Raw genomic sequence first — 24,542 nt, forward strand, 5'->3', positions numbered from 1 at the left:
TTCGCCCCGTGTATGAACTCGTATATAAAGCAACGAGCACGAGGTTGCCAACATGTGAATTTATAATTAAATACCAGTTACCTTAGAGCAGGGCGTAACACGTGCGATCATAAACAATCCCGGTTAAATGTCACCGGTGGAAAAGGATGGATTTTATCGTATCGAATGACTATGTGGCAGGCTGGTAGCGCGGTTTTATGCGAATACATCATCGAAGTGAACACGGGTAGCCAATTAGAGTGCTATGTTAATGACAACTCTGTACGTTTGCACCTTGTTTCCTGCGGAATCGTTCGCGGACCATTAACACGATTTACATTAGTGTCATGGGGCGGGTTTCTGTAACGGTGCTTACGTTTAAACAAGGCCAATGGAGGATACGAGTTACGGATTCATGAATGATTGATTTCGACTTCGTTAAGTGACTTGTTGACTGTTCTGTATGATGGATGCATTCGCGTTGAAAGATACGGTTGCTTGTAGTCTATGGGGAGGATGTTGGAAATTATTCTACACCTATCCTCTTTCCTTAGGATCTGTTATAAATAATGGCAAAGAAATGTTATGGGTTAAAGATATAATAGAGGACATTCAAGAGATATTTTAATCCACTTTTGATATCTGATGAAAATCTTAGAAATGGATAGTAAAATTTAAGGTGTTAAGAATTTAAATCTAAATTTTTATTCAGCATTCCAAAGTTTTCTTCTATGATAGGAAATTTTATTGTCTTCATTTTCCAAAAATTGTTCATTACCCTATTTCAATTTGAAATTAAAAAGGAACATAATGCAGATGGAACATAAAATAAACACATCGAACTCTACAGCTTGTTTATTTCACGTTCATTGTACATCGAACAGGAACATTATAAGGTACAAATTAATGTCGACTGGCATGGCTGTATCAGTACAAGGAACCCTTGTCCTCGGGCAGCAAGAAGTAGATCGTCACGTCCCCTTGGGCTGTTTTCACGATCTCCTGGTGTCTGATCAGCAAAGTCGCTGCCAGTCCGTACATCAACGTGGGTATACCTGATGGTACGGATAAGGAATATAAAGCAACGAATGATCGGTTATCGGGGCGACACGCCGTGCCACTGAAACTTCACCATCGCTATTTACAGAACGAAAAAGTGTCAATGAAACGAGACGTTGATGTAGAAGGACGACGATTGGTGTGGCGTGTGCTTATCCTTTTTGGTTCGGATACTTGTATAGTATACCAGAGTGTACGTGTACAATATTGTTCAAAAGTATTTGTTCATTTTCAACCAATTTTTATTATTATCTTTAAATTTTATTATAATTAGTCAATTTAAATTACAACAAATTTAAATTTTAGCTTTCAAAGAAAAAAGAATAAGATTTTTAAATATTAAACCTTCACAGGTTAAAGTGATTAATTTTATTTTTGAAATTTCCTAAAAATTTAATACCAAAACACTTGATTTTTCTATTTCTTGCCTTTTTTGAGTTAATCAATATAATGAACGGCTCCTATGAAAGAGTACAGATGGACAGATACTTCTGAGCGATATTGTATCTTATATACCAAGGTTCAAGAGCTTGATCGCCTTGAAAAATTTGTCCTCGACGGTGAGGTCCTGTCGTGGCCTCTTGGTGCAGTGATATTTAATGTATGGAAAGCAGCCGGTTCTAAGTACGTGGTAATTGCTGCTGCCTACCGGCCAATTGAAGTGGGACATCCCCCTTTGATCGTTCACCACGTCGGCATACTTCACGAAGTACGATGTCCACGGTGGCTGGTTCGTTTGCAGCAGATAGCTCGTTAAGACCTGTTTGTACCGTAATGACAACGAGTTACTTTGTGCATCCTCTGGTCCATCTGCTGGATGAATGTTCTTTCCTCGATCGTTTTACAGCCACGTACAGCATTGTCGTAACCCGTTACGTACCGTTAACGTTCTATTACCGTACCGGTCGTATAATCGAAATGTCATTCGAAACCGTGGAGTCGAATTGAAAAGAGGAGCTCGATAATGTAACGCACGATGCGACACATCGCATTCCTTTCGAATCAATGAATTCGTAGGATTCGATCGATCAGGAGACGATTACAAGAATTCTCACGGTCGTCGGTTTCAATTCGATGGCAACTGAAATTCTTGGTATCCCAAGTATTGCTTGACAATAAAGAGCACACGATCATTGTCACCGATCGATGATACGGAAAAGGAGGAACCTAATGAAAAAAAAATGAGGGCGAAACTCACCTGGGAAGCTAGTGGCTTAGCTTTCTTCGAAGCAACGTTCGTCCAGATAGCATATGGACGAACGACCAGTGTCTTTCGAGCGGAAAATGCTTTCAGGATCATTCGATGGATGATTGTTACTCACAACTGAAGAATCTTTCCAAAAAGTCTCATTTTCTTTGTTGCTGACTCAGACCCTCGAATACTAGGTGAAAGTAGCTGCAGATAATAATTGTAGAATTGAGTTTCGCAACAAAGTCTGCTTGCAAGTAACAGATACATGCAACTGCAATCGGGACAATTGTGCAGTAGGTATACATAGATATTTACTGTTTAACAGTAGCAATGGAATATCGTGTGGGGAATGTTCAGGACACTGGTCTCGGTTTGCAAGTGTCTTGTACAGCGTTTTATTCCACCTTTATAAAATAAGCGGTCCGCAGAAAATGTCAAGGTTAACGAGGATCAATTCGATCGGCTAACGGAAGATCGTTTCGCAGCGTTATTTCGCGCTCACGAACCGTGAAAGTACGATGAATTGTAATTGATTGTGCCTGCATGGGTATTTATTCGGTGACTGATCCCGCTGCTTTCACTGTCGACGGGTTAGTCAATCGCGACGTAATATTTTTCATAATGCTTTCGAAAGGAACTATGAATTCTTACTTGTTCAACGTTGTAACGCTGTTTTTAATTAACAGAGGTTAATATCCGATTAAAGATTTGCGAAATGTAGTTACACTTAATTAAATTATTATTTCTCAATAAGGTATGAGAAAATGATTGCTTAAAATTTCGGGATAAGAATGTTCACTATATGGAATTAGGTGACTTGAAATTTTATTCTATATTATTAAAAAATTTCAACGTGTTAATTTCGTAAAATAACGAAGGGAAGTTTAAATTTCTTCAATTAACAATAAAACGATTATATTCTGAATAATTACGATTACAACGTATTACATACGTCCGCTTTCATTGCATTATTTAATTATTAATGAACAAAAAGAAACTCGCATAAATTAATTTAGTTCATGTAGGCAATTTATCAAGTTATTCGTCAATTATATCAAATTTCACGCTACACAGAAATAAAGTAAATAGAACCAACGTTTGAATTACGTGGAACGCAAGAAGGACTGATAAATCTTATAGTTGTATTTTGAAATATCGCGGTTATTGTATTATTCGCATATTGGTAACACTGTTACTCACTTTTCGTCGCATGCGCAAACCACTCAGCTTCTTCGAGGTGCACACGATGGTAGCGTGGTATTTTCGTCTTTCGTAATTCACTGTCTCAGTTGTTTCGTTATAGATACATTCGTTCAAGTACTCTTTTCGTTATCATAATTTTACGTAGATAAAATATGTACACTTTACGTGTCCATTTATCACGTTTATTACGAAACTTATGTACGCAATGGCTGTTGATGTGGCTGAGGAAACGAATACGTTCTGGCGCTACCATCGGAAGTATTGATCTTCCGGAGCGGTGTTTTTTAAATGCTTTTAACTTTGCGGAAGAGGAAAATTGAAAATATTTAAATAATAAAGTTTACATAATTATGTAAATAGATGCAACCTGCAGAATTGCTATTTAGACTGTATTTTAATAATATTTATTGAATTTTCGATTAGTTTTCGGGTAGTAAACAGTAATTAATAAATATCAAATAGGAAGCAGGAAAAGTAAACACTAAAGGGCAGATTGCATATAGGGAATAGCAAAGAGAAAAGTACACAGTAGAGAATAAATAACAAATAACAAATAGGTACAAGTAAATAAATTGTTTTGCAATCTGATCTGCTGTAATTGAAATATACTATATAGTAAATATACTATATAAAATATTTGTATAAGTATATTATATTTTCCATTTATTTAAATTACATTATTTGAAATATAATAGCTTAATTAAAGTGGAAACATGTTATTTATATACCAATTAGTGCATGGCCTTTCATTAACATGTTTAATATTGGTTTAGTTTTAACATAATGGGAATAGCAATTATAATTTTGTTGGTACAATAATTTCTCAAACGTGCATAATTTCATTTCATTTATGATTATATACATTGTGACAAATAAGATAAATTCTAAAATTTGTGAAAATATTTCATTTTAAACTAACTTTAAAATGTGAGAAATTCAATTTTTCTAAATATTTAAATTTTCAATAAAATCCTTTTTGTATTTTATCTCATTTTATTTTCAATGCATAGCTTTGAAACACTTCAACTTTTAAATTACTGATGATTTTGGGTCACAGTATGTTCCCAATACAATAGACTGTTAAAGCTGACAGGATAACAGCATCGATATCACATTTCCGGCGGGAGGGTATGATTTACACTGTCCTGGGTTACTCGTTTATCCTCGTTTGTAATGCTTATATTCAACACTCGAAACGAAGTAACAATGACCGCCTTTTGACATACAGAAAATCTATAAGTTACACGTGATACTATATTTTAGAATTTATGTGAATTAAAACATGTTTTTATTGAAATATCAATTGTGTGACTACTTCTAACATAATCCACAATAATGTTTCCTTTTTTCTAACAATCTTTTCTTTTTGTTTGTTTCAGGTAAGTCCTATTCCCAAATAATCATCCTTAACATTTTGAATGCAACGTTGAATTCATCGAAAATCTGTAGGTAGTAATTTTGATGTTTTATAGTAAATATACTCTCAATTATCTATCAAAATTTTCCTATAAAATAGAAATTTTTCATTATTTAAGATAAATAAAATATTTCAAAATTCAGCCCGTTCAAATAAAATACTATTTCTAAATATTATTTTAAAGACTTATCGCAATAAATAAATTGCATCGTTCGATTTAAATAAAAATAATCTATTTAGTATTAGAAGTAATATTTCACTCGGTGACGTAGCGTTTAAAGTGTTAAGTCGTTTCATTTTTCCACGAAAGAAAAAAATCAGCAACGAATCTGAAATTCGCATCAGACATCGGGTTAGGACCATTAAAATTGGTTCGTACCACACCCAACATCGTTTACACGTAAAAGGTATCGCCACAGCTCGTACGACACGTTATAAATTACCAGTGATTTTTATTAACGACGTCTCGAGTTACATTTATTTACATAACCACGGCCAGGACGTTCGTTCTCGTGCATTAACGAACGACCCTGCGCCAGGTAACCAGCCGTCGTATTATCAGAGGGACAGGAGAAACGACACGAGCCCTATGCTTAAGAACACGTAAAGAAGCATCCTTGTCATATTGGATTACATTGATGTGCTAATCCGGCCCGAGGAACAGGAAACGCTTATCATCCTGCAGGTATACCAGGGCTACGATTACATCGGGGCTAATCGACCGGGCCTTTATAAAAATTCTCACTTTTTCACTTCGAATGAGTCTCATTTATCGGGACTGGGACTAGTACGCCCACTTGAAAACTAGATCGTTTTAAATTAGAATCACCTGGCTGTGAAAATATTCATGATAGACGTGATTTGCAGTTTAAGATAAATGTTATCATTAACGGCCAATTGTTCATTTTATTCGATCGTAAGCGATAGATAAAATTAAAAGGTAAAAGTATTTTATTTTCCATTTCATAGATCGTTATTTTATTAAATGAATATTCCATAGGTTAATGATCAATTAACCGGAATACTTCTACCAATTTTCCTCCAAGATCGTCTTTTCTAATTTAAATATAGAGCAATTTTATAGAAATAGAGAAAGCAGGTGGAACAGCCGCGTTTCATGGTATTTTCCTATTCGAAATGGCTCGTCGTTGCAATAAAGTTTCCTCGTCCCTTGCTGCCCGTAATTATATCCATGGATTCATAACCGAGCCGGAGGATTGCTGTTTAAGAATTTCGCGGAAACACGATCCTGCCGGGGCGGTTTGTATTTCTGGAACACTCTATTTGCGCGTATTTACACCTATACCGACGGATATATTCTTCTGCAATATGCGACCGCTTGTTCGTGTATGCACATTCGCGAATACGCAGGAAACACCAGAGGGGGATGAGCACGGTGGTGCAGGCAACGCGTTACTTACTTTGATGAGAGTCTACGATTTCCGCGAGATAAATGATCTAACGGCCATACGGTTCGTTGGTTAGATTTTCTTCTTCATTATGAGCGATGCACGTTTTGTAAATGGGGTCCGTGCGGAATTAAAAATCGCAGGTGTCAGGACGCGTAGGTTCTCTGATGTCGGGTAACGGGATCCTAAAAGGGGCGTCTGAGACTCCTCCTCGAATAAAAACGGCGGTCAGACATTGTGAATCATGCATATGAATTTGCCTCGTATTTACATGAAAAAAAGGGAATAAAATTTAGAGTGCAAGTTTTGAGATTTAGATTAAAAATTAATATGTTAATTTGCATAGTCTGGTTGATTGGAATGCTAATTGATATAACTCAAAGGTGGTTCAAAATAGGAGAAAATTGCAACGATGCACCTAAGAATGCAACTCCATTGTTTTCCTACATGGCATTGCATATCTTTGTTAGGTGGATAGAAAAATACGAAATTATTTTTTAATATTATTTAGATTTAACTTCAAAAATTTATTCTCTTAAACCTTCATACCAGCATCGTGTCTAGTATTTAAAAATATAGTTTATTTAAGTAATTTTTTCAAATCATCATTCTTATTCATAATCTAAACAGCACTTCGTTTGTTTCAATAAAGAATGACCCACTGCGATTGAAATTGGTTGTCATTTATCCAACGACGTTACTTCTATGGGAATCATTAGAGTCGCAGACAGTAACGATTCGCACGAGTTTATCCTTCTGAAACTTTCACCAGAATTAAGAACAGAAATTCGTTTCTACATCCTTTCCTCGTTTATTATTCCCCGCTCATGAATTATCGTGTCCGTTGCGTCCATTTAGTGCTTTCTAACGATTATATCCAAGAAGTTAGTTCTCCGGTGTTCACTTTTCAGTTGAACCACGAGCGGCTCGAAGGGTCAGCCATGCATTACCATAATTTAAAGCGTTGCTGACAGAAAGGCAGAGAGAAACAGAGACTTTTAGAAGCGAACTTGTTCGAGGCACTCGAAAATTCCCATGGCTCGAAACGTAATTTTTATGCCAAGAAATGTCTGGCGCCTTCGTCGCTTTTCAACGGGAACGGGCGAGAGGTGGAAAAAACCGGGAAAACAGCGTTTGCTTGGAAACGCCGCGTTTACATAATGAAATTTGTTGCCAAGGATTTAATGAGAGGGCTCTCCAAGCCGGATGGCAGCATCTTTTTTACTCGTTGTTTGCGGTATCGCGAAACAGTGCGGTTCGCGGTTAGACGAGCGTTCCGTCCGACGAAAAGAGTCACAGACGGATTTAGTTTCTGTCTTACGATCCGTCTTTTCTTCATCTTTTTCCCTTCTTTTGTCTCGATGTTCGCACGGGAATGGGGTTGAAGCAACGGCAAAATGCATGTTACACTATGTGTACCGTTTCTTAAGTACAACCTTCTTGAAACTCAACCGAGCTGACTCTCACGATTCTTCCAGGATGACTTACCTCCTGGTTCAATAGACTGTATCATTTCGTCGAAAGATTTTCAAATGAACGATATTCCGAGTTTTTTCAAATTTCATGTTCTCTTTCTTATTATACAATCAGCAATTTTTCAGTGAATGGAAATTGATTTGTTATTTCAAAGCATGCAGTTCACAGTACAATCAAAGAAATAAGATTATTTTAAACTTAAAAAATAGAAAAGTATCGAAGAAATATCAAAGCTTAGTGGAGCATAATAAATATTTTAAAACAAACACGTTTCATAGAAAGCAAAATGTATTCAATTTGCATCGCTGTCGACATGTTCATTATGGTCGACTGGATCGAAATTTTCGAATACATAATTACAGCATGGAGTATCTCTAAAGGGTACACAGTATTGAACGACCTTTCGGTTATGGTAGTATAGATTGGCGTTTACCGGATGATGAAGCAAAATATTTGTGTCCGCGCACACGTGTACACCTTTTCATCAAAAGATGTATGGATAGTCTGTTGGTAAGTTGTGAATAGCCGTCAATGTTAACCCAGTTTCGTTGCTGATTATGTCTCAGCTATCGGATTCTGATAGGGCACGACCGTTATTTAATGATAATTTAATCTTCTCCTATTGGAGACCGGCCTCTCTGTCGATACAAGCTGTTGTATTGATATTCGAAGCACGGAGAAAATCGAATCAGCAACGAACTCTTAATTTCAGTCCGACTTTATAGAACGTGCTTATCGTGTTTCCAGATTGAAATTGTTACAGGATATTGATAATGGTGGGAAACTTTGCTGAGATTAAAGTGTTTATTATGCTCTGAATATTTGTATTCAGAATATTCTTTATTTTTAATTTTCCTTCAAAATAATTTAATTGCATACTTAACAGCATAATGCTAATTTTTCAATTATGACAAATTTGGAATATCTAATGGCCTCTGATAATATTTAACGCGTTAACCGAACAATTCCTGTAATTTCAAAAATGCCTGCATGGAATGGTAGCAGTAGCTAAGGGAAAGGTACGAAAGCTAGCTTATACAGTTCCCTTTCCGTTCGCCGCATTATACCTATTGTTCTCGCGGTCTTTCTACTATTATCGATGTTACTCGGGATTCGTGATAGGTAGATAGGAATGCCTGTTCCTTAAGAACTCCTTTCCCGGTCGTTATCCTCAGGCACGAGCAGCTTTTAATCCTTTCTAATCGACGATAGACGGCGAGCGCAACGCGGCTAGACAGAGATAATTACTCGGCTGTACGTAGAGCATCTGCCCGTCCTCGTGTTTCTGCACGTGCGAATGCTGTGCCACATAAGTTCTGACGGGAAACCTGGAACCGCTGGAATTTCAAGTCATAAAATTTCGCTGGATCGCTACCCTCGTGAGAAGAACGATAAACGCGCGCGAGTTTCGTCCACGACGCGCCTCCTCGGCTTCTTCGGTTCTGTTTCGAATTCCGGAAGTATTGACATCGTCTATACATGTTTCATAACACGTGTAACCTATCTCAGTGGTCTGAGTTGAATCTGAGAAAAAAAGGGGGTAATTTTGTACCTCACATGATCATTAATGTAAGTTTCAAAGCGTGGTCGAAATTAAGGTGACAGGTAAAATATTTTCACACGCAATCTCTTTTAACTTACGTAGCCGTACAATTTTACGCTTTTTCACGGAATCGTTGAAAAGACGACCGCATTTTAGCTTCTCGAATCCCTAAGATCGTTAACACAGAATGAACAGCCGTTTTTTCTATGGTGGTCACAATAGAATCGAATCGAAGTGAACACACCCCGTATGGTTTCGTGGTTTCGCCACATAAAAATTGAATCACTTTCGCTTTGTGCGCCGGTCTTTTATTGATCACCGCCTTTGTGACGAAAGATTTGGTGAATTCCGAGCGCCAACCAAGGAAACGTACTGCATGAAAAGTATCAAAGTCCGAACAGGTTCTGTTCTTAAACGCGAATCTCCGAATAAGGGCAGCCGACATTGAATTCGAAGAAATAGTTGTTCATTCTCTGTGATAATTAATCATGAATTACCAAAACAGTACATGTACTCCAGTCAACATTTCAAGAGAAACTTTTTTCAATTCTTCCTTAACTTTTTCTTTTTCTTTTCAATCTTCTCAAGAGAAATCAACCCCTCCTTAATAGTTCCATGATAATTGGAACATCCTGTATTTCTCTTTGAAATATGGGAATAATTTAGATCTACCTACGTTAAGTACTTCTTTATGTCATGGAATTTTGCAGGTTTTAATAATATTTCATTAGCGTAAGCCGCTTTTATGAACTGAATATTGGATTGGTTTTTCCTTTCAGTTGAAATGAATGCGAAATTAATTAGCTGGATTACTTATGTGCTTGCTTTAATACTCTTTTTATGTTCAATAATTTTGTCAAAAGTTTTTTTTTCAATTTTATTAATTTCTTAGTAGCTGTACATGATAATAATCATTTTACATTCTTTAATTACTTTTACAAATTCTCACGTTTAAAACCGAATTTTAATTAAAAATTTTTTGAAAATGCTTTTTAATCGATTTTTTTAAACGTATGCATGTACAGCGGTTTCCATTTCTGCAAATTTAAATTGACTCTGTGGCAACTAAACTGTAGTTAAAAGGGTTAGCGAAACTCTGAAACAAATATATGTTCCAGTAGAATATTTCAAAGCCTGCTCTCTTGAGGCGGTTGTATTTGAGGCTTTAAATGGTTGCAGTGCATACTCATCCTGCGATTAGTTTCAAACTTTTCATTGGTTTATTTAACTTTTCCGAATTAAAAGTTCCTCGTTAACGTATGTAGCGTTGTGGGTATTAAACATGCTCTTGTGGACAGCTTAATTAGTAGTATTTCCAACAGTATAACGTGAAATACAATTTTATTTAAATCAATTTTTGAAAACATATAAAGCTAGAATTGCTTTTATTTAACCCTCGGATATTAGACCATGGAGAGAGATTCGATTTCAATTTAATTTTGTATTTTATATTATTTTCATTTTCAAAAAACACATATTTGTAACTTGGCAGTAATATTCTTCTTTAATTGTTTTGTGCAATGTTTGTAGAACATACAATTTTTCCAGCATTCTCATCTTACTTTCTCAAATCATTTATATTTTTTTCCCCAGTTGCACAACAGAAGTCGATGAAGAATTTTCTATCCCCATGATTAAAAAACAGTTTCCTCAACAGTGTTTTTCATTGAACAGGTGCCAACCGTTCGAAAGAGAAAACACTATTCTTTTTCTAATCTGGCTTTGACGAGAGAAAGTTTAGAAATCACTACCTCCGTTTTTGTGGTTTCTTCATCAAGTATTAACCTTCGGCGCATCGAACTATCAAGTATTTATCGTATTATAAAAACTGAGGTATCACATAAGCTTCTCATCTAAAAAGTATGTTGGAATTCAACAAATACGTAGCATCATAAGAAATTTATGTTACAACGAATCCTTGTAAATATTTAAATATGCAATAAAACAAAGTAACGCGAAAATAATTTATACTCAATTTAACATGGTAGTCACGCAATGGAACGATCAATTTGCAAATTGTAATTAGTGAGTGGTACATATGGTAGAAACATTTGAAATTCTACAAAATTATTAAAAATTCACGATGCAAATTTTAATGCACTCTGTCAGTTATTTATTATAGAATTTATAAATTGTAATGCCGATTTCTTGATAAACGATTGAAGAATTAACGAGATCCTGTTAATGCGCTTTTAATTAAGGTCAATGTTAAAGATTGTTCAGATAACAAATTTTCCAGTTTCTAATTTTCAATGTATTTACCGTAATCTGTCAGAAAATCTGGCCGTGTTAATTGCTTTTTTCTATTTCAATTTCAATTTCAATTTTCACATGTAACCCACTTGCATATTTATCGTTTCACGTGAAAGTTTGACTGGTTGCACCGAGGTGCAAATTATATGTTGGTTTATAAAAATACTTTGCAATTTTAAAGTAATGCATAGGATTCTTTATGTTAAAAGAAAAATACATTACACATATTTTATCCTTCAAAGGAATCGAAATCTTGACATATAGAGATGAGGAATGTTATAAACGTTTCGAACTCGCTTTTGTGCCTATTTCGTGAAGCATATCGAGAGGAATACCTCGGCAAACGTTGAACGTCAGACAATTTTATTTCGTTTCGATATAAAGGAAGATATACAGCCCACTGTGATCATTTCTAACATTTTCACGACATTTCTGGGATATTGCGGTGGATTTTATTTGAGAAGTTATTTTGCCATCGCATGAAATGAAAGAAAATCATTACATTACAATATTTTGTAATGATAATTTTAATTTAAAGTGTTAGATAACTTTGACAAGCTCAAAGACTCTCATATTTTTGAAAATTTATTAGTTTCCTTTTTTTTCAATCAAAATTTTTTAATAAAGCTGTACACGTTCTTATATAAATATGTGATATGTTATGGTGTAGGTACTCTCCATTCTCATATTTTTTTTTTTAAGAGAAATTTAAAGTTTCTTTTTATTAACAATATTTTTGTCACTTAAAAATAAATTTCTTATCTACTCCAGGTGGTCTTTAAGTTTCCAATGAAAATTAAGTTTTGTTTTGAAGAAAGCAGGTGCATTCTAAGTGCTAATAGTATTAGAACGTCAGTTTTTCCAGAATTATCAGTTTAGTAACCAAGTTTACAGTGAACAATAACGCGAACACGATAACGAGGACAGTTTTGTGCATCATGGGCAGATTACAGAATGACGTCCACACGGTGGACTACCATGATATTGTGGTCTCATTACGGTGGGTTTCATCACGGCTTAAACGCAAACCGTGAATCCAGGTCAGTCGCGCAATTTCGTGAGAATTGCAGGAGACAATACGGGCGTATGGGCTTTATTTCGTCGGCAAATTGGTCGATGCAGATGCAACGACCGCGGTTAAAACCGTCTCGTAGGAAAAGGAGTTTACGGGTAGGTTCGATTGCGAATTTCAACTTGTGCAATTGTTCTTCTTAGAGAACTGTGTACGAACAACGTTCTACAATGTTGAGAGAAGCAATTTTGAAACTTTCTCTTTCTTCGATACACCTTTATCATCGATTGTAGATAGAATAGGTATGCGTATACAAAGAATAATTCTTACGTTATCGGACACTTTGAAATAGAGAAAATAAATTCTCTAATAAAACCATTCATGTCCTTTATAAATACATTACCTCTTAGATTGCATAACAAAATTTGATTTTCATTCGTTTCAAAACATATAAAATAAAAAGTCACAATTTCATATGAGAAATCAAAGACGTCATATAAGTGTGCATAAAGAAATTCCAATCAAATTTCTTAAAGTGGAATTTTGTCGTTTGCTATACATCAATCGAAGCGTACTTTAATTCTGTATAAAAAGTATAAAGTACTCAGGTCGAAAATTCGATAGTTCAAAAGTTATCCTAGGGAAAGCTCTCGAGTCTCCCCCTCTCTCTCCCTAAGATATTTTCTGACCTAATTAATTTTCTATTCAAGTGCCTCAATTTTAATATCATAAATCGGCCCAATTGTATGAGGCACCCTGTATGTATATAGTTTTTCCATACGTTCCTTCAAGTTATACGTAGAATCATTTAATAAGGCAGTAATCAAACCTGAACAAAATTTTATTTAAAATAAAAATAGGACAAATTTCTTGGAATAAAATAACATTTCAAACGATATCAAAGGAAATCCCAAGAAATCCTAGATACCCCATGAACATCCAAAGCCTTCAAAGAAAAATTGCCAAGGAATTCAAGAATCTTTTCACGTGGACTAGATTCTCTCTTATTTAAATTCACAATAGGAATCGTCGTTCGTTGTCCAAGTGAAAGATCGAATCGAGAGGTCTCTCGTCGGCCAGGGCGAGTATCGTGCATACGCTTAGAACTGGTTTGCTCGGTCATGCGAGCGGAGCGTGCAACGGTGTCTTTAAAGAAAATGGAAAGGTGGGTCGTGTTCGTGGATCCCTTCCATCTTCTTGTAGGCTGTGGCTCGGTTCGCGTGTACGAGACGATTCTAGCGCCCGTATGCGACACAGGTACGAGCAATCGGCGATTCCACCGTAAATGGCTGACCGTTTAGACGTATCGAAAGCGTGGAGATATCCCGTAATTAATCGTTTCGCTTCGAACTGTCCGACGACCTTTCCGCGCCGTGACCGTTCGGACCCGCTTCCAATTATGCGCGACTGACTGACAGTCGTTCGTTTTACGCCGATTGAAACGTTCTTCGTCGTCGAGCCAAAGGTGTGCCGATTCTTCCCACGCGAATTTTCCCACCCTAACTGCTCGTTATTGATTCTGCACCCCTAACATTTTTCCAATTGCCTGAATTCTTCTTTAAGTAATGCGTGATAACAGGATACGAATTACATTTGCATAATTCTTATGATATATGAATATAAATTTTACATAAAATTTGAGATCAGTCATAAAACCAAGTAATAGGTTATTGATTTTCCACCCCCGATACTTTGCCAATTGTCAAAGTGTCTCTTACGTAACATGTGATAACACACCATGAGTTACATTTACATAATTTTTACGATATGCACGTAAATGATATGACATTTCGAATTTATGATTAGTTGTAAAATCGAGTAATGGGTTATTGATCCTGCACTGTTAACACTTTGCCAGTTATCAGTGTTTCTGCGCTTGATAGAGATAAATGACGTGAAATTTGAAATTTCATGAGAATTTATGATTAGCCATTATAAAATCGAGTAATGGGTTATTGATTTTGTGTCCCTTACACTTTGCCAATTGCTCGGATTTCACGTAATGTGCCTTGATTCCAATTTGTATCATTTTTGCGATACGTGAATGAGTTTTGCGAAGTTTCACGTTTCATTCAAATTTCAGATGAATCATTGTAAAATCGAACAATAAATTATCGGTTTTGCATAATACGTAAGGATACGTCTTGTATAACTTTTGAATAAATAACTTGGAAGTTCAAGTTTAACGAGAACGATTAATAATCATGATAAAAGTAAAAGTTGGCAAACCATCGAAGACCTCGTTGCATTACATTATCAGATTCATATAGTTAGCACACATTATGAGTTTTGGAGATTGAATTTATAGCTCTTGATGATACCTAATTAAACAGAAAACTTTTGGAACTTTCTGCATTGCTTCTATAGTACAATGATACTGTAATTCATAACTATGAGAAACTGTAGAGGGAGGGGACAAAAGACGGATGACCCGGTGATCTCGTTGTTTTGTTAATTGAATATTGTTGGCATCAAGAAATATGCATCTAGGTTTTATGGTAATAGTACAATGCCTCAAGGTAACAGCTGTTGTTAAATTACAGAGTGGAATTGTAGAACGAAGTTAATTAACTCTTGAACAGCGGAGTCTGGGTCAATCGTGACCCAAACTTACAAAACGTATCAGGGAAACCAAAAGTTAAATGTATAATTTCTAAATGAAAGAGTTTTATATTTAAAAATTTAGGAAGTGAAAATGATATGAAATACAATTTGAATTAAAATTGTATGTAATACCTTCAACATATTAAAACTGCACCAAACTTAGAATACTGTACCCATAAACCCTATAATAATTAAATTAAAGTCTGACAGTGGGAAATGTGTATCGGTAAAACTAAATATAGAATTCAACGAGTAACAATTTTTGAAATAGGACAGGGTATAAATATTAATTTGTCTAAATAGCTCAATAAAAATCTGTAATCACAACTCAGGTGCACGTGTTTTAACGACTTTGTTTTTATGGCATCATCAAACCCGTGCACCGATTAAATACCAGAGTAACATATAAAATCCTGCAGTTTGAAGACATTTAATTGCTGCAATTTTAATGCATTCCTCGAAGCACGATACAAAATAAGTAACAGATTTAGAAGCTTATGCTACAAATATGTTTCAAAAGTTAAATACATAACACATATTTCAAAATAAAAATACCTTCAACATATTAAAAATTCAATGCAATACAATGCACTAAAATTAACACTGCATCATTTAAATTAACACATTTAGGGAGTAAACATAATTTTGACTGTAAGGTACGATTCGATGATTAAATTTTATCAAAAATGTGCAAAGTTATGCTTAAAAAATCAAGTTTGTTATTTTGTTTAATTTTTCATCGAACGTTTAATAAAATTTTTCAGTTTTCTACTCTATAGAAAAATGTAGTATAGGTTTAGGTTTTGAATAAAATTACAATATTTTCTGGATTATATTTTTTAATTTTCTTGGAAGATTTTTATTATTTCTTGTCAGTAATCCAGAAAGTTCGAACGTAGAGAACACCTTGCAAAGGAAGCTTCTCATTAGCTGAGCATGGCTGTGGATCGTTCGAATCCGGTTTTCATGACATAAGGTACGCACCTTGAATCGGTACTACCTATCAATGGTCGTGTACACGTACTTAAGCGACGCATACACGTACCAGGTGCATTTATTTAAACGATTGGACAGTGCACGCCCTCCATATTTGTAGCTGCAACTAGGAAGGGGTACAAGCAATCTAGAAATTGGAAAAAAAAGCGAAACCCTACTAGCTTGTGGGGATATGTTCGTCACGAACAACGAATTATCGTATTTTTGATTGGGTGCTGATTTTTATGGATGATGTTACTGTTCGAAAAGGAAATTTTCAGAATATTCTGCGAATTACTTAATCTGATAAAAATATTTTTAGACGTGTGTAACATACAAAAATATTTTGTTCATTGACGTATGATAGCTAGAAATATTATTAAAATTAAAAAAGGGTAGTTTTAAGAATAAATTTGTCCAAATCAATTTCTCAATTTTTATCACTTTGCTTTCTTCTCCATATAAATAAAAATAATTGACCAACGAAGAGTAACAGTAAAAGAAGCTCTGAGTTATATTTCCTACAAATGCATTAAACGGATGGTTGCATTCGAAAAATTTATTTTTCTTTTGAAAAAAAATTGTTCCTCTGTTATAAAAGCCTCTGTAAACTTTCGGCGAAGCAGAAAGCCTTTTTATTTTTATTTTTCTCTGTACCATTCCAAATTTTTTCGCGTATTTTTCCCCTGTACACGCTTTGCACGTATTGCATGCTTCCTGAATGGATGAAAAAACGATCGATGCAAAGTGTTATCAAAATGCAGCAGAAAAGTGTTGGAAAAATTCTCGAAGCCGTTTCGAATATTAACTTCGTACGTCGCCTGTTTGTTACGAGGGAATATCGAATTTATTCGGTGTCTTTATACAGCCACAAAGCGAACCGATTTGTATTCACCTCGCTTTTCTAAACTCGTTTTTAATAATGCATTTCTCTTTAGCCTCTTAACTTTCTTCACTTCATACTTTCAGCAAAAAGAAGGTGGTGTTTGAAGTTTTATTTAAAAAAAATAGCCAGGTATACTGACGCACCTTCAAAAAGGAAACCCTTTATTAATTACATAATTTTTAATTAAATCCTTCAAAGTTTCAGTATAATATATTGAACTTTCATTAATATTTCATTGAATATTAAATTTAGGACAGAAGAAGTTAATATATCTACTTAGAATTAGGTGTAGTATAAAAATATAGTATTTTAATCAAAAAGGAAATGAAGTAGAATTTCAACTTTCTTCTATATCTTCACTATCTTTCTTTTAACTAATTAGCAGAATATTATGCACCCCTTAATTTCGAATGAAGCATTTCTTTATATGTAACACGTAATTTAAATGTCATTTGAAGTGGTCTTTTGCCCTAGACTCTCCCTAGGTTCTCCCAAGATTCTTCCAAAGGGTGGAAGGTTCCTCCCTCTACCTCTCCCTTTAACCAAGAATAAATTCTCCCCTGAACTACCCCCAAGTGTATACACTAAAAGCAACTTTTAGATATAAATAAATAAAAATTTACGCCTCTCGATCGTTAGTTGTCAATAAGGGCTGAGGTACAGGTGTACGTGTTAGCAATAGACATATACCTAAGTAGTATCGCAGGCATAAGCCTCTGGTACGTCATTAGTGAAGCGAACGAACAGATATCGAGTGTGTAACGATTGGCGGGAACCATAAATCGATCACTTAATTGCACTCCCGCCGGGAACACGGTTTTACTAGCCCGGCATCTCTCGCTCGTGCTCCTCCTTCTTCGTGGTTCGGTCGTCTGGCGACCGTTATACGCCTATCCGTGGCCAACGGGGAAAAGATCGATGCTGACCGGTGCGGTGACTTGAATGAATCGGCGAACCGGCTCGATCCTCGGCCACGAATTGGCCTGCTGAAAACGCGGAAGTCGTGACCGCGGTAGCGACTAACGACTACCAGCATAGATCTTCGCCTGAAATCTTCGGCTGTCTTACAAATTGTAATGCGCCGCTCCACTACGAACGGTGCGCTCTATCACGCCTCGCTGCTTTGCTTGCTTGATCCTTCGGACAAGATTGCTGATGATTTTTTTTTTTCCTGGAAGGCGAGGAAGGGATTGTGTTTGAACAGTTGGACAGTCAGAGTACGATGACCCTGAAAGAAAAGCGATTAAATAAAATAATTTCAATTGTATGGAACAATTCATTTCATTAGGGATTTTATTGAAAATTTGATTCTTCTTTTTTTATTTAATAATTCAATTGCGTATCTATCGTTCTGAAAGAGATTCAGTAGCAAAACGCAGAAGCGATTCCACGCCAACGTCTCAATTCCACCCTGTTAAAAGTGTGTTCCCGCGAAAGATAGATACGTCGGGCGTATACTCGATTACCGTAAAGACTCAGTTAAAGCAATCCATCAAAAGCAACGAACGTTATCCCTGGAATTGATGCGCGCCTACGTCCAATGAATTGTTCTCGATAGCTGAACACACGATAAGCTAGAACCGCGATCGGTTAGTAGCCGTACCTATTTTCCTTGGCCCCGGAAAGATATACGAGCGGGATTAATCAATTACCATCGCGGAACGCATACATTACGTCAAACATTACGAGCTCATTGACGGCCAATACAAGGATGAATAATTGTCCGTTAAATCGTGAATGGAACGCGATCCGCGAAACGCGCCGCTATTTATACCGGTTACATTCAGCAATATTTATCGGGACGATTATCCTATTCCTTAAGCATGAAATAATTTGTCAATGTTGGACAAAACGATGCGCTATCCGGGTATCGATATACGCCCACGCATAATGCAGTTGGACATATTGAATTAAAGATATTACAATTGAGTCTCTCTCCATGGTCCGCCGTCCGAGGGTAAACAAGTGTCATCCATGCCAACTTTCAATTTTTTCAAAAACGGATAGTTATTATATTATTTATCAGAGTGTGTGTCACTCTAATACCATCTCAACTTTCAAAAAGAGTATTTCGCGTGTCACGCTCGTGCAGAAGAGTATCGGGGAATACTCCAGAGCGTCTCATACGTAGAAACGTGCACCGACACCCACGTGTTCCAGTGCATAGAGCAGATGCACGCTCATATTCCAACGTTTTATACGTATCATCCGGTAACACGCACGCCAGCGTTCATTTCAACCGTTCGTAGAGGCATGCAATCACGGCATGGACCATGAAAAAAAATCGGAAAACTAGTTCTTCTCGCCGTGTGTATACCTACTACCCGATCGAATAACGTCCGGTGAATTCAGTGTGTCCCTTGTCGATGACCTGGACCAAGGAATTCCTTGTGCACCCAAGGGAAACGCGTTATCCTAGTGAAACGACAACCCTGTTGTCTTTCGATTTTTTGAAAAATAAAATTGTTATGCCGAGAGACGATCCTATATATTTATTCCGATGATCGTGAAACGGGTCCTTGTTCGCCGTTTCAAAGGAAACGGATGAACGGGGCTGCCGTTTATATCATGCGGCAAGATAATGCGTGAACGTTCGACCGAGGTTTATGGACCATAACGTTTCGCGTTGGCGAAAGGTAGAATCGAAGGGATCCGACTGAATCACGGAAGAAACTTTATGGATTTTCTTGAGATTCTCTGGAAGGAGTGTATGAATTGTCTCGGCTATTTTTGGAATTGGTACAGTTCAAATTGTATTCAAGGGGAAAATTTAGAATTTTCTCTACTTTTCTTTTGGAATCCACAGTGAAGACCCACTGGGTGGATACCACTTACAGTACTCTAAGGATTAATCCTCTCGTATTTAAAAAATCGCCTCTGCTTTTCTTAAGCTTTCAAAACCGTCACGAGGGTAGAAGATTCCTTAATTAATCTCAGCTGATTAGTAAATTAAATTTCAACCCTCCACCTTTTAAAGGCGTTCAATAGAGTCTCAAATCCTCAAAATTCCTAGCGATGTCCTCTTGGCAAATACTTCTCAGATCCTTCATTTCTGTTTTTCTTAACTTTTTTTTTTAAATCATTCATTCGTGTAACATGCGTGTTCTTGTATACGCTATAACAAGCTTGCAGGTATCTTATTAATTCAATTAGTTGTAACACATCGTAGCGTTATGTAAATAGGGTAGGATGTTGTAAGAAGCACATGTTCGTTATGAATTTTTCTCTGTTTTCAACATGAACTTTCATGGGGGTGGAAAATTGGCTGTTAATAATCATCTTTGGTTTTCAACTTCTCCCTCGTTCTTTCCCTTTCGTATGTACTCCTCTTGCAGCTACTTGCCGTTTAGCTATTATTTATGATAGCTAATAGCACGAACCTTGTACTCATTATACGATACCACAGCGAAACTTATATGTATATAGTTAATTAATAATTATCTTAGGCGAGTAGTCTGTTGTAAGGTTAGCGAGTACGACGATGAACATTTATGCTAACAAGTTTCTTCGTAAGTGGAAAAGCAGCGGTAATTAACCGGATGACCGTGGCTGCTTGAATTTCGTCTACATGCAAATAGGCTTCGATGACGAACTTCCAGTCGTATTTTAAGTATTATTCCTCCGGTTGCCCACTGTGCACCGAGAAGCGATAGTCGTGTAAAACTTGCTTTTTAGATTGTGCCGTGACAGACTAAGTATATTTTATAAGACACTTAAAATATTCTATAGTGAACCTGTTCCGTCTAAATTTATGAAGGAGAACGGTCATTTCAGCAGGGTACTTTTCAAATTGTTATTTATGAACGAAATGAAATAGAAGTAAGTTTAGTATATCGTGAACGAGGTGTTAGAGCAGAAATAGTATCAAATTTTATTTTTCGAGGTACGAGGACTTATGATTATATCGTATCAATTTAAAATTAAAGAATCTTCTCTTGATTTTCATTAATTTTTGAAATTATAAAGAAATTGCTTTGTTTTACCACCAGTATTTATTCCATAGATATAGATACTTCATTTAGAATGACAGAAAGCATAAAAATTGTGCCTCACGTGTCACTCGTACGTTTTCAATTTGTTCTCTGAAAGTAATTTCATGTAATTGGCATCCTTCGTAAGAACATCAGCCATAAGATCGAAGGTACGGATAAAACTCGGTTAAATCTTTACTGCCAATCAAAAATTGAACGCCTGGGTGGTACGTCACGTATAAACTGAATAATTCTTCGAACGTGTCCCCGCGTTCGTGTCGTCCAACTTCTAAGAATAAGAAATCCATGGAAAGCAGGCTTCGTTGCATCGTGGACGGTACGAATGATCGGAAACGCTTTCCTGGTCGAAAAGGGGGATGTTTCTTTTGTGGGCTGTCCGTGGCTCGTTCCGCATCGAATACTATAATTTATCGTGTTCCTCTGGCATGGGAATAGAGTATTGAGGTGGTACGCGTGCAAGCTTCCTAGTTATTAATCAAGATACATCCAAGCAGGCTCCTCGTTGCCACGTTCTCAGCTTTTGATAAGTTATTGCATTGAATGCAAATTCTTCTGGCCCGATCGTGCAGGGGCTGCTTTCTTAAAGAAAAAAATCCGCTTTGTTTCAGTCGATCGATCTTTCTGCTACTCGAAAGTTACAGAGTAACAGAGGATCACCTACCTGTTCTACGAAGAATATTGATTGGTACGGTTTACCTGTCGACTAGAGATACAGAATGCATGGTAGATCGCGATACGAGTTGCAAAGATGCTATTTTACATTGATTATACTAAGAATTCTTTTTTTCAGTAGAATTTTAAAGACAAATGTATACTGCAGTCTTTGAGTGTCATTTTTAACACTTTGACTGCTAAGAGTTTACTTGAAATAGAGAAGGAATGCAATATTTCAAATAATAATTACTTTAAATATTTTTTGTTTTTATAACACTCAAATATCAGAATTTGCAAATTTTCATTTCTAGATTTTATACCTGATTCATAATAATTTTTAAAATTTATAAAGGATACTACATAGATATTCTAGAATACTTAATATTCTTGACACTACTCGCTTCAAATATTTTTCTAATACAGGTAATATTGAAATATTTTCATTCTACAGATTCTGTATTCAGTTTGCAGCAATTCTGACAATTTCTAATACTTTCACTGAGAATATAGGTTCCGAAGTAAATGAAAGGTTACCATGTTATTTACATTTCGATTACTTGCTACAGCAATCGTATTGCTGCAAGCCAGTTCGTCCCCTATACTTTTGTTCACACGTTTTCTGTTCTCGTAGCATTTGCTAAACTCGTACATACATACGCGTCTATACTTTTCACGAATAAGCTTTTCACACTGTAAGGTGCAACGTTGACTCGTCTTTAAATTCTCCGCTAAATGCATTAACATTTTACCGTGGCTATATTTATGTTCCATCCGGTGGAAGTTGCCGTACCGGACTTACTGCACGAGATTTATACTTGAGAGCAAAGTAAGCTGTCCCTCGTGAGAAAAAAACTTGGTAAATTACTTTCCACACAACCTTCTAACGTGGTCAGTCTTGATTTTTTCATTTCTGACTGAAATAGTAATTAGTTGTACGAATAAATTTGGTGTCGTCTTTCTTATTATTCGAGGATTTATTTTTTCAAAATGATAGTGACCTCAATTGTTAAAGGGAGAAATAAGGGACAACGTTTAGTTAACTATTTCAACTGGATTAAATGCAAAATCCATTATAATCGCTATACCCAAGCAGTATTACCTGTGTCCCATAAATGCATAAACCTATAAACGCTCTAAGCTTCATGTAAATTAGATAGCACATTTTGTCACCTGGCTAGAGTGGATTTTGGATTAATATCATCAAAATAATTAACTAAACATTTAGGAACATCGCACGCAAATCACTCTCTTATTTGGGAGAAGAGTATGCTTTATTTTTGCAAAATTATTATCTTTGGAGTTTTTATAATTATGCAAAATTGACTCATTAAAATTTTGTTTCCAAATGTTTGACGCCAATCACTCCTATTGTTCAGCATAATAATTCCATCAATGGAAAAATTTTATGTTCACCAAATTGCTTTCGTCCCATTTGAAAACAAGTCAAGCAGGTTTTTAAACTTTCCTGGATTTTTCACCTCTGACTAATTGCATTCCGAGCAGAGTGACAAAATTTGCCAAAGGAAACATGATCATCGTGATAGACGGTCATCGAACAGGTTTTATCACAGGAAATATTCCAAAAGTTCCAGAGGGACAGGTAAAAATGAGGAAAGTCTTATTTATACACATATATTATTGAGGATGGGCATTCTCTACAATGATCCTCATTTTTATCTATGCGCCTCATGCAATTGAAATTGGCATTTCTCCAAGATGGTTTCCCTTATGGTTCACTGACCCCATAGCCTTTATTGGATGTAGGTTCCAGTGGGAACCTGCGCGTCTCTGTCTAAAAGACTGGCGAAGATGCTGTCCGTATTCAAGGTTATCCAGCTCGTATTTGCATTGTATTTTAGAAGCTTACATTCGTGAGTTTACCGTACAGCCGGTTCAGCTTCTTCAAATGTTGCTGGTAAACACTTTCGTTACATAAACACTTCGAATTTCCTTGCGAAAGGTACGAGTGTATTTATTATAACGGAATAAAGTTCACGTCTCTCTACTTGTTATCAAATAATTTATAAAATATGAACTGGAAATAGTTAGATAATGATCTTAAAATCATTCTTATATGGGTAATATTGGTACTGATAAAAATAACACTATATTTTTAATAATATATTTTATTTAAAAAGATTTTTTGTATTTTATATAATCAGCTAATTGCTAATAATAATTAAAGTGTTGCTTCCACTAATTTTATTATTCTGACAACTATGTTAACTTTTCTTATTTTTTATGATTCATATAATTAGAGATTTTCAAATAGGGTAAGTGTCCCATATATTTTCAGTGATACTGTAATCTAGTTTTACGAAACTGGTTCACTAGTTCATTTGAAAAACCCATGTTCGATAGAGACCAGCATCTGTTATCTAAAATAGCTTCAAGTGATCTTGAATAATGAAGAGAAAAGAAGCTGAAGGAGTTTGCAAAACCTGTATGCAAATCGAAGGGTCAGAATGTGTATCGTGTCCGTAGGAAGCGCTGACCATTTCTATAACCGTAATTCCCGCGGGATGCATAAAAGAAACAATAAAATTAGAGGTATTCCTATACGACCGGCAGTAAAGTATACTTTTATGCCCATTAAGGAGAAACTCGGCGAGCAGACGGCGCTTCGGGCTTCCTGCCAGAGATAAGTGAGATACAATCTAAGCATCCGAATACCTCTACTCTCTATACTCATTAAAAGTGAATCTCTGCGGATAGAATAAAATTCTTTCCTATAGTTTCGAGTGGTTTTCTTATCGTTATCATTAAGAAGCACCACCATGAAGTGTTAAATATGACACGTATGAAACTTTTAAAGATTTCAAATCATTTGTATATTATCGTATTCTAGACGAAGTACTTGGTAAATAAGTGGCACTTTTATTAGAAAT

General features: G+C 35.9%; 2 protein-coding genes across 3 annotated transcripts in view; one reads left to right on the forward strand and one right to left on the reverse strand.

Moving 5' to 3' along the window:
* Cad99C (cadherin 99C) overlaps positions 1-24,542 on the forward strand; it is a 113,875-nt gene that overhangs the window by 26,883 nt on the left and 62,450 nt on the right. The window lies entirely within an intron of this gene.
* Positions 808-3,726, reverse strand: LOC117603640 (uncharacterized protein C15orf61 homolog). Its single transcript, XM_034322979.2, has 4 exons — positions 3,431-3,726; positions 2,237-2,434; positions 1,555-1,798; positions 808-1,034 (listed from the first exon to the last, which is right to left on the reverse strand). Exons 2-4 carry the CDS (start codon positions 2,336-2,338, stop codon positions 907-909), a joined length of 474 nt encoding a protein of 157 aa, XP_034178870.1. The 5' UTR covers positions 2,339-2,434; positions 3,431-3,726; the 3' UTR covers positions 808-906.

Source organism: Osmia lignaria, chromosome 11, assembly GCF_051020975.1.
Source record: "Osmia lignaria lignaria isolate PbOS001 chromosome 11, iyOsmLign1, whole genome shotgun sequence".
In the NCBI taxonomy this organism is placed as follows: domain Eukaryota; kingdom Metazoa; phylum Arthropoda; class Insecta; order Hymenoptera; family Megachilidae; genus Osmia; species Osmia lignaria.

Excerpts from the sequence above, each read along its gene's own strand:
- LOC117603640 (XM_034322979.2), bottom strand. The coding sequence starts at position 2,338 with ATGATCCTGAAAGCATTTTCCGCTCGAAAGACACTGGTCGTTCGTCCA. Across the intron at positions 1,799-2,236 it reads CTAAGCCACTAGCTTCCCAG|GTCTTAACGAGCTATCTGCT; the intron begins GTGAGTTTCGCC and ends CGGTACAAACAG. Across the intron at positions 1,035-1,554 it reads GATCAAGCTCTTGAACCTTG|GTATACCCACGTTGATGTAC; the intron begins GTATATAAGATA and ends CCGTACCATCAG.